The sequence below is a fragment of the Vitis riparia genome, chromosome 16 (assembly GCF_004353265.1).
Source record: "Vitis riparia cultivar Riparia Gloire de Montpellier isolate 1030 chromosome 16, EGFV_Vit.rip_1.0, whole genome shotgun sequence".
NCBI lineage: Eukaryota > Viridiplantae > Streptophyta > Magnoliopsida > Vitales > Vitaceae > Vitis > Vitis riparia.
Window position 1 is genome coordinate 21,073,139 of NC_048446.1, and position 9,248 is coordinate 21,082,386.

A 9,248-nucleotide genomic window follows, 5' to 3' on the forward strand; every position below is an offset into this window, starting at 1 on the left:
GGCATTCATGTAAAAGAAAAAAAAAACATTTGATAAGAGGCCTAAACTAGTAAATCAAGCCTTGGGGCATAGCAGTGATTAAACGGTGAGGACAAAAAAGTAAAGTGCAGAATTGCACTTAACCTAAATCAGATTTCAGAAGCTGAAATTCTCTTGTAGCCATCTGAGAGAGAGCACTAAAGAAAAACAGTTTTCTCCGTCAAATTCATCAATTTTGAGGTACAATATTTGCAACCGCCGATTCTTTTCCTTTCAACTAAAATTTGCAAACTTAAGATTATATATCTCACATCTAATAAGGGAAAGAGGTTCTGACATTATATATACAATGGTTCTGCTTGACTATGTAAACGTATTTTAAAGTCGTAAAAGCTCTTTAAGCCCAAAGCGGACAATATCTACACAATTGAGAGTAGATTGTTACAAATGGTATTAAAACTAATATCCAACCCCAATATGAGCCTCTATTTGTTCAAGCCTGCACGGTATACCAATTTGTTTGGCCCCACAATCCTATGGGACATGAGTCCACAATGAGCACATCATGTCTACATGGAAGGTGATTGTGATATCCCATGTCAAATAGGAAAAAAATTTCTAACACCATATATGTATAAACTCCATTTAACCATATAGACATGTTTTAAAGTTGTGATAACCCTTTGGGCTCACATGAGTGTCTATTTGTTTGGCACAACAATCCCGAGAGACATGACAAGGACGTTCTGTCTGCATGGGAAGGTGATTATGATATCTCACATCGAATAGGAGAAGAAGTTCCTAACACTATATATATATATACATATATAGGGTTTCTCTCAACTATGTAGATGCATTTTAAAGTCGTGAGAGTTCATTGGATCCAGAGCAAACAATATTTCCATGGGAAGGAGTGGGTCATTACATTTAGGACCATAAGTGCTAAAAAAAATGGGGTAAATTGGGGCTTGATCAGGTTTTAGAAATAAGGCTTGTTTGGTATAGTTTAAGTAGTAAATAAGATAAGATAATATAATAGATGATTTAAGATTTGTTGGTCATGCCAATACTTATTTCAAGCTTAAATTGTTATGGGTGGTTATGGTTTTAAAAAATGGGTTGTAGTTGCAGAAAAGAAATAATGAAATAGGAAGAATTGATAAGAAAGAGAAAACTACTCACATCGCATTGGTAATCCAAAAGAACTACACCTTCAATCCTTAGGTATCACACCAAGAGTTAGTTTTGCGTCATACTTTTTGATAGGCAATAAGAAAATCTATAAATATAAAAGTATGTAAACCACATGAACCAAAGGCACTACAAAGTACACAATGAATACATTTGATGCCAAACAACAGGTGAAGTTAGTTTTGTATCATACAATCCTTTACACTATCCAAAGTTGCTAAAACGCCAACCATAATGTGTCCTCCCTTTTAAAGAAAGGCTCACAAGCTTAAATGTAGTCCACCAATTTGACAAATCCGAATAGAATGAGAAAAATAGTCAAGCTAACAACAAATTCTAGCAAAGAAACTAATTGATTTAACTAAAATTAAATAATAAAAATAGACCACCGTAAAATTAGATAAAAACTAACCAATCCAACCAAAACTCAAAAACTAATCCAGATGAAAAAAAAAGGTTGGGGTTAAGGGATTTCCCAAAAGAACTCCTTTGTGAGCTCAGAGACTTTGTCAAAGTAAAAATTTCCTAACTAAGCTTAGAGGTTGGATTCTTTGAATATGTTGAGAAAATTCCTAGCAAAGCTCTGCAAGCTCTCATAGAGGCCTAGCCATGCTTTTTAGTGGACTTGGAAAGAAGACATAACATTTTCTAAGGCAATCAACAAAGCTTTTGTCATATTGGTTCAAGCTTCAAACCCCTTGAGGGACACTGTTCATAGGCCCTCAGGTTAGATTTGATCAGGGAGAGCTCTGAAAGGCCCATTAGATTGGACAACACATGTCAATCTAAAGTTAGGAGACAAGGCTTTTCCCCTAATAATTAATAACTCAAGTATTAGACTCTATCTAGAAAACTTCACCTTTTGGAAACACCATTCACTTTTGGTCTAGCTAGTGTATTGAGTTGTTTTAATGACTCTTCTATTACATAGTCTATTAAGTTACACATCATGATAAGGGAGCACATCCTAATTTAAATTATCATATGCTTTACACAACAACTATAGTACACCTTCCATACCATCATGGATCTAGGTAATCTTAAGGTTTTACTCTCATTATCTTAATGGGTTTTTGTGGTTGGGTCTACTCCACTATAAAACATTAAACTTAACCCTAGTTAGAAAACTTTTTTTAATATTGTTTGGAAGAACTAGGATTGGTTGCCTCTCTATTCTTGCTTGTCTTCCTTCTTTCTCTTTCTCTTCACCTCTCATTGGTGGCTCACATTGTAGATCACAAGCTTGTTTTCTTGCATCTGTTTCATTGTGTTCCAAGAGGTTCAATGCACTATGTTGCACCTACTCTCTTCATAAAATTTCACTTGCATTCTTATAGTCCTACATCTGGTTTTCCCCATTCTTTCTTACTACCACCATTTCACCACCACCAAACTAATTTCCTTTTATCCTTGTCAAATTACTACATTGCTACTCACTTGACCCTTCTTCCTCATTTGGCTCATAAATTGAAGCAATGGCAATGGTCTATTCTTTCTTAGAATGGGAAAAGTATGAATAAATTATTCTCATTCCAGTATTTAGCAATTACAAACTTCACATTTGTGAATTCATTCCAAGCTTATTGCAGTATTTGGTTTGTGTAGGAATGGAAATCAAATGTATACTAGATTTTTTTATTTTTTTTTTATCAGAAACAAAGAAGAATATATTAATAGAAGAAAAGATACAAGAGAAAGAAAAGTTACAAAAGAAAGAGAAGAAAGCAAGGGAAGGATGAGAGGTCCTTCCTACACAAACTGAACAAAGGAGAAAACTCCCAACAATAGAACTCTAAAAACAAAGAGAAACCCCAACAATCTTCAAACTTTTGAAGCGCAAACCGCAATCTAATTGAGTTGTAAAACACTTAGAGGAACTCCTCTAAAAGCTTTAGTACAAGAAGCCCATAGAGATTTTCAATGACAAACTTTCAACACCATATAGATTATATGCATAAAACCAAAATAAAAAATAAATCCTTCTAAAATTACAATAACTAAATCCCTGCATACCTATATAAACTCATAATATAAAACAAATAATTAAATAAATAATATATTTCAAAAAATAAAGCAAATAGTTGATGGCAAAACATAAGATGTATCTACTAGTTTTAGGAGTATGGAAAATGTCAAAAAAAAAATGAGAATAAAAAACAGAAAATCTGTATCAAAGATGAGAAGAAAATAAACTTTTAAGCATGAATTGATAATCAAGGCTAATCTCAATAAAATGAAATCCTAATAACCTTTATATAATTGTTATTTTAACTTAATAAAATTTATAATACATAAACATCAAGAGTAAAAAAATTTATTAAAAATAAATAATAAAAGTTAAGGAGTTGGTGATTTTGACTCGAGTGTGTTTGCATGTTTGTGTGTATTCACAAGATGAATATCTTAAAGAAAGTCAAAAACTTATATCTCATTTCGTAAATACTCGAGTCTATTCAAATTTTATTAATAAAAATGGTAATAACAAATTTTCAAGCAAAAGGAATTGGATACACAATTAATAAAAGAGAGAATTGATAATAAAACTAATAATAATTTGTTATACAGAAAATAAAATAACATCCAAACTTAGGATACAGTTCTAATAATGGAGAAAGGATTGAGAAGGTTACTTGAAATTCATCAAATCCACATAAAATCCATTGATTATCAATTTATCTATATTTTTAAATTTTTCATTACTTTACATTTTTGCACAATGAATGAAGTTCTAATTGAAGTGGTAATATTTAATTATAACAAAATTTCAATTATGTTAGGATTGATTTATCTCAACATAGATTAAGTTGGAATTGATTAAATTATGAAGAATGGTTTAATTAATGTCTTCTAAAATATTTTTCTAATTTGTGATTTTTCTAACCAAGTTGAAATTATTTTTTTCTTCTAAAGAGATGAAATTGCATTCATTTTCTAAATGGATGAAGATCATTTGATGATGATAATGGTATTTTTGTAACTTCAATGACAAAGACAAGAACATGCTTGTCTAAAACCCTTTCCTAGGAATTGTTTTTTGCAGACTCATGCACATAGGTGGATTTCCAGCCCTCACATCTTATGGTGTTACAAACATATTAGAATTCCAAAACAAAAATTTCATGCAGAAGCAAACATTAGAATTGGTAGAATGGAATGCAACACCCACCACATTCCATGAATCAATATGCAAAAGGGATCATTTATCCATGGTTTTACCAAGTCCCGGCAAGGGGGCTAGTGTGTTTCTCCCCAACATAATGCCAACAAGGAAAAGGATATACCATCTCTTCTTCGCTACTAACCTCTCTAAGGAAAAAGAGATATAATGTCTCTTCCTCATTCAAAATAGAATCATATTTTTGAAGATCGTACAGAATCAAGTGATCAATTATATGCAAAAAGTCAACAATCCAATGGTGAGCAAGGATTTACCTTAAAGGACTTTGAGGATAATATGTGGTCAATTCATTACTATAGACAATGAGCGATGAAGTGTATTTGATACAAGAATATCCAATAGGCTTACCAAGGCAAAGGGGGCCGACCAATTGACTTAGCTAGGTTCACTAGTTAGTGTGAAGTCTAATTTTAAAATTTTATTTTTTCTATTGCTTTGCTTTCTTATGTATTGTATTAGTTTTTATAGACTATAATTTGGATCCTAGTTTAAGTGATTATCAAAGAGTAGTATAAATATTTTTAGAAGTTAGTCTAAAGACATACAATGTTCAACACACCTATGCACCTCCTTCCAAAACCAAATTATTGACAAATATACCAAGTGAGTCCCAATTGACATGGCAATAGGTGTTTTTGATATCTAGATTATACCGCTTACACTGCACTCCAACTTTGGTACTCTTCCATCTGGAACCAAATGTCTCGTTAGCAATTAAAATTAGAAATAAAATCTATCTTCTTTCCACTTACGAGCATTAAGACTCAAACACCAACAATCCAATCACCTCCCAAGTTGTTCGATCAAAATATTACCAATTGACTCATACTTTCCACCCACCAAAAACTGTTTGGTGTAAAATCCCCAAAATCCTTTTTTATAGGAAAAACATCCCTTCTATCCAAAACGTCCCTTCTATCCTCCAGCCCACCTTTCTTTGGAATTAACACTTTTTTTTTCACAAGTCTTTCTTTGGAATTAACACAATATAGTTTACATTTAAGTTCTTTCAAAAAATCAGTGCATAATGGAAATCAGGTATAAAAGCCATGTCATCCTCCCTAACCATTGCCCAGTTCCAGAATGTTGTAGTAAAACAATCTGATCATGGCACCTTATCCAACCCAAGATCTTTCAAAAATCAATATTCTCCTGAAGAGGCCCTGTCCAACCGTTCTCAGTCCACCCCCTAAATAGACATAAAGCTAGCCCCCTTGAGTCTTGGGTGACACACCCCTTATCCAAATATAAAACCTGAAAATTTTGAGAAAATCCACTTTGTCCTTTTCTCTAAATTTCACTTCCCCTGGGTCCTAACTTACTAATGCTATTACCCTTCTACAGGTGTTAGCCATCCTGTTAAAAAAATTATATAAATAAAATAAAATAGGAATTACCATCTCATCCCCTTTCTTAAGTCATAAGACTATAAACCTTTGCCTTTAACTTATCTCCTCCAAGCTAGTGGGTTATAGATGCAAGTTTACAACCTTACAGCCTGGAAGGTTCTAGAATTCCTCAAGCACCATTTTGGAAATTGGAAACTTGAAACTAATAGCATCACACATGAACATCAACTAACATCCAAAAATGAGGGGAGAAAAAGAGGAAGCTTATACCCTAATTTATGGAACCATGAAATCCCTCTATAGATCATAATATGTATTTAATTTCAACAACTTGGACAGCAACTCCACAAAATTAAAAACTGCCAACAAACTAGTGAAGGTTTGAAAATGAAGAATACTGACCAAATTCATTCCAATATTTATTAGAGAGATCAAGCTCATAAACTATTCACCTATCAATGAAGGCATATAGGAAAAAGCAATGAAATTCCAAGATAACAAGCCAAAGATGACAAGATAGGTGAAAACAGGAGGTTCACAACTTAACAAACCTGGCTTGCTTTGTTCATATAGCTCGAGAGCACCAAAACTTCTTCAAATGCAATCAGCTTATCAATCTTCCCACCATATAAGCCCTCAAATCTCTGCAAACAAACCCAAAATTAGGCCATCACACAAAAGCAGAATGCTAGTAACTGAACTAAGACAAAGGCAAAAAAAAATGTAAATAAACATAAAAAGAAAACCTTGAGCTGGATTACAAGGACATTGGGTGCTTGAAGAATAGACATTTGCTTCCTTGCTGACACCAATTTCTTACAACTAAATAAGCATAAGTCTGTGATTAACAAATTACAGGAGGAGAAAGAAAGAAAGAAAGAATAAACAATATTTGAAGAAGAAGGTAATCTTACTTGTCACATTTGTACTTGTTGTTACCGTCCAAAACCTCAGGCTGGAAAAAGTTTTGTAATGCTTGTTTAAGAGAATTGAAATGCAAGACATCAAGGCTTATATCCATAATCTCATCGGTCTTGTTGGACTCAGCCCCGCAAGAGAGACACTTGACCTGACTCTGCAGAGCACCCCCAAAGATGTCCTTGACCACACTAGTAGTAGAGGGCCCATTATCGTTGTTCCCCTTGCGCCTCAACTTTTTGAGACGAAGGCAAGTGTTGTGACAGGCGTCAATTACATAACGCAAGAACTCGTGGGCATCCTCTTGCCGCCCCAATCGAAAGTGTTCTGCAAATATCCGGAGACAGCTCTGGATCTTGGAGGGAGCGTCCTGGGTGAGATCCATGCTCAAAGACCGAACAATTCGCTTCTCCAGTATGCAGAAGGGGCACTCGCGTTTTCGATCCACAGCGGAATCGCCTGGAAAATAAATTAGTGTTAGAAGTGTCTCTTGTTGAGGAGGAAAAAAGAGAGAGAGAGAGAGGAAGAAATTCATTTACAGAGCGAAGAATGGAGGTGATTGAGGCAGAAATTGGCGAGGGGAGGTGTGTATGTCAAGCACTGTAGGACGCTGTTGAGATAGCAGGAGTTGCCGAGATTCTTCAACCCTAGAGGAGGACCATTCTTGCGTTTCTGGTGGAGGAGACTCGGCTGCCAAGTCATTTGCAAGGCCATTAACGACCTCTTTCCTCCTCACTTCCCTCTTCTTTTGCCGCATCGGACGACGTCCTTCTGATACTACTCCCCCACCACCACCGCCACAACCACGATCGCATCTCTCCTCCCTTCCTATCCTCTTCTTTTTCCCTTTGAGGGGTTTTTGCCCCTTCTGTTTTTTCTCTTTTCTTTTCCCCCTTTTGTTTTGTTTCCTTTGAGTGCTGGGCCGTCCGGTTGATTGAGGCTCTTCCGGGGGACTTGGGACTTCTTATCTTTCTTGCTTTCAATTTTGATTTTCCTTTTTGTTACGATGGAAACAGGCAGCAGCCAGTGCAGAGGCAGTCCCACCGGGCAACGATCAGCCCCTAAATCGCTTCCAGACCATTATGAATCGAGTTTTTTTTTTTTTTTTTTTAAATACTATAATTTTTAAAATATCATATTTTAAAAAATGTGTCCAAATCTATGACATCTTGAACCAACAAAGTCTCACTTAGATTTTTATTTTTTTTTTTTTTTGTCTATTTCATCGTCGTGATTTAAAGACATAATTTTAGTGCATTTTACTAAAACTATAATTTGAAGACACAATTTGGTGTATTTTATTCAAATCGTATTTTTAAGATACAATTCCAATACAAATTATTAAAGACTCCGTTAAAATAAATTAAAATAAAAAATAATAAAAATTGCACATGAGGTTTAGGAAATATTAATAGTAACTTAATTAATAAATTTGTTAAAAAATAAATTGAAAAAGAAAAATAAACTTTAGTACCTTCTTAGAAATTACTATGGTGATTTTGTAGTCGTGAATTTGAAAGTCTCTTATCTTGATATTTTGCATATTAAGTCAATATGTGATTAGAAAATAACAATAATTAAATTCATAATATAAATGGATAATGACACAAATCCTATATCTCATTATTCTTTTTTCTCTCATTATGTAAAATATATCTACATTTGTAATACACTTTTTAATCAACAAAAAAAGCTTATTCCTATAATGTTGATGTCTTGCATCCCAATGATCCACGTAGCTGTCAAGTGGACGCACGCTTTCAACCCAAATTGAGTTCTGGTTCAGTCTTCCCTACAAAAGATGTCCGGACAGGATATCCGGACACACCCTCCGATGGTTTTGTTAGCCATGACTCAAGAGATTAAGCTGTCGGCCTTTTTTTGGGATAGCAAGCTTACCTTCCTCCTTGTGTGAAGGCCCTTTTATATAGTGTCAGAAGTTCTGCCTCCCTCTTTAATGGTGGGAAGACTTTTTGGCTCGTCATGATGCCTCTAGGTGGTGGCAGGGTCATCATCACCCTACGAACGGCTATCAGAAATCGTGGGAGGCGACTTGCCATCGCTCCTGTCCTTTCGCTCTGCGGGCGGCGGAACGTGGGTTGTGGCAGGCTGTCGGAATGACGTAGCAAGGCTTGCTCACTTTAGTCAATGATCCGGACAACATATCTAGATAGGATATGCTATCGTCCGAGTGTGATGCTCGCAAGTGCTGTGTACTTCTCCTTGAGGGAGTCCGGATAAGGGAGCGCGCCATGTGTCCTCTTAGGGAGTCCGGATGGAGTTGCTCTGGATAGCGATGCGCGTCACGTGTCATCAGGGGGAGGGGTCCCTACATATAAGAGAAAACCAACACATGAAATACTTGAAGTTTATTCATGGGTATATAATATTTGCATTTACTTTTTTAAGCATAAAATACCCTTTGATGAAATCCTTAAATTACCCTCGTCTTGTTCATTCACTTCTTATCTTCTACTCTCTTCATAACTCTAACAAAATTTATCAAAAGTTATATTTTTTTATCAACGAATAAGCAAGCAATCATTTCCAATGATGATACAAGTGCAAAGATATGTTCATTATTATTATTATTATTATTATTATTATTATTATTATTATTATTATTATATTGC

At 34.8% G+C, this 9,248-nt stretch overlaps 1 protein-coding gene across 1 annotated transcript in view; it reads right to left on the bottom strand.

The window, feature by feature from the left end:
* The window catches only part of LOC117933693 (ubiquitin carboxyl-terminal hydrolase 25), a 31,925-nt gene extending 24,266 nt beyond the window's left edge, over positions 1-7,659 (bottom strand). The window contains exons 1-4 of the mRNA XM_034855180.1: positions 7,155-7,659; positions 6,612-7,074; positions 6,444-6,519; positions 6,249-6,341 (exon numbers count right to left, since the gene is read on the bottom strand). Of these exons, the coding sequence (XP_034711071.1) occupies positions 6,249-6,341; positions 6,444-6,519; positions 6,612-7,074; positions 7,155-7,329 (807 nt within the window). The 5' untranslated portion in view covers positions 7,330-7,659. The remainder of the gene's footprint in view (positions 1-6,248; positions 6,342-6,443; positions 6,520-6,611; positions 7,075-7,154) is intronic.
* Between the last annotated feature and the right edge of the window lie 1,589 nt (positions 7,660-9,248).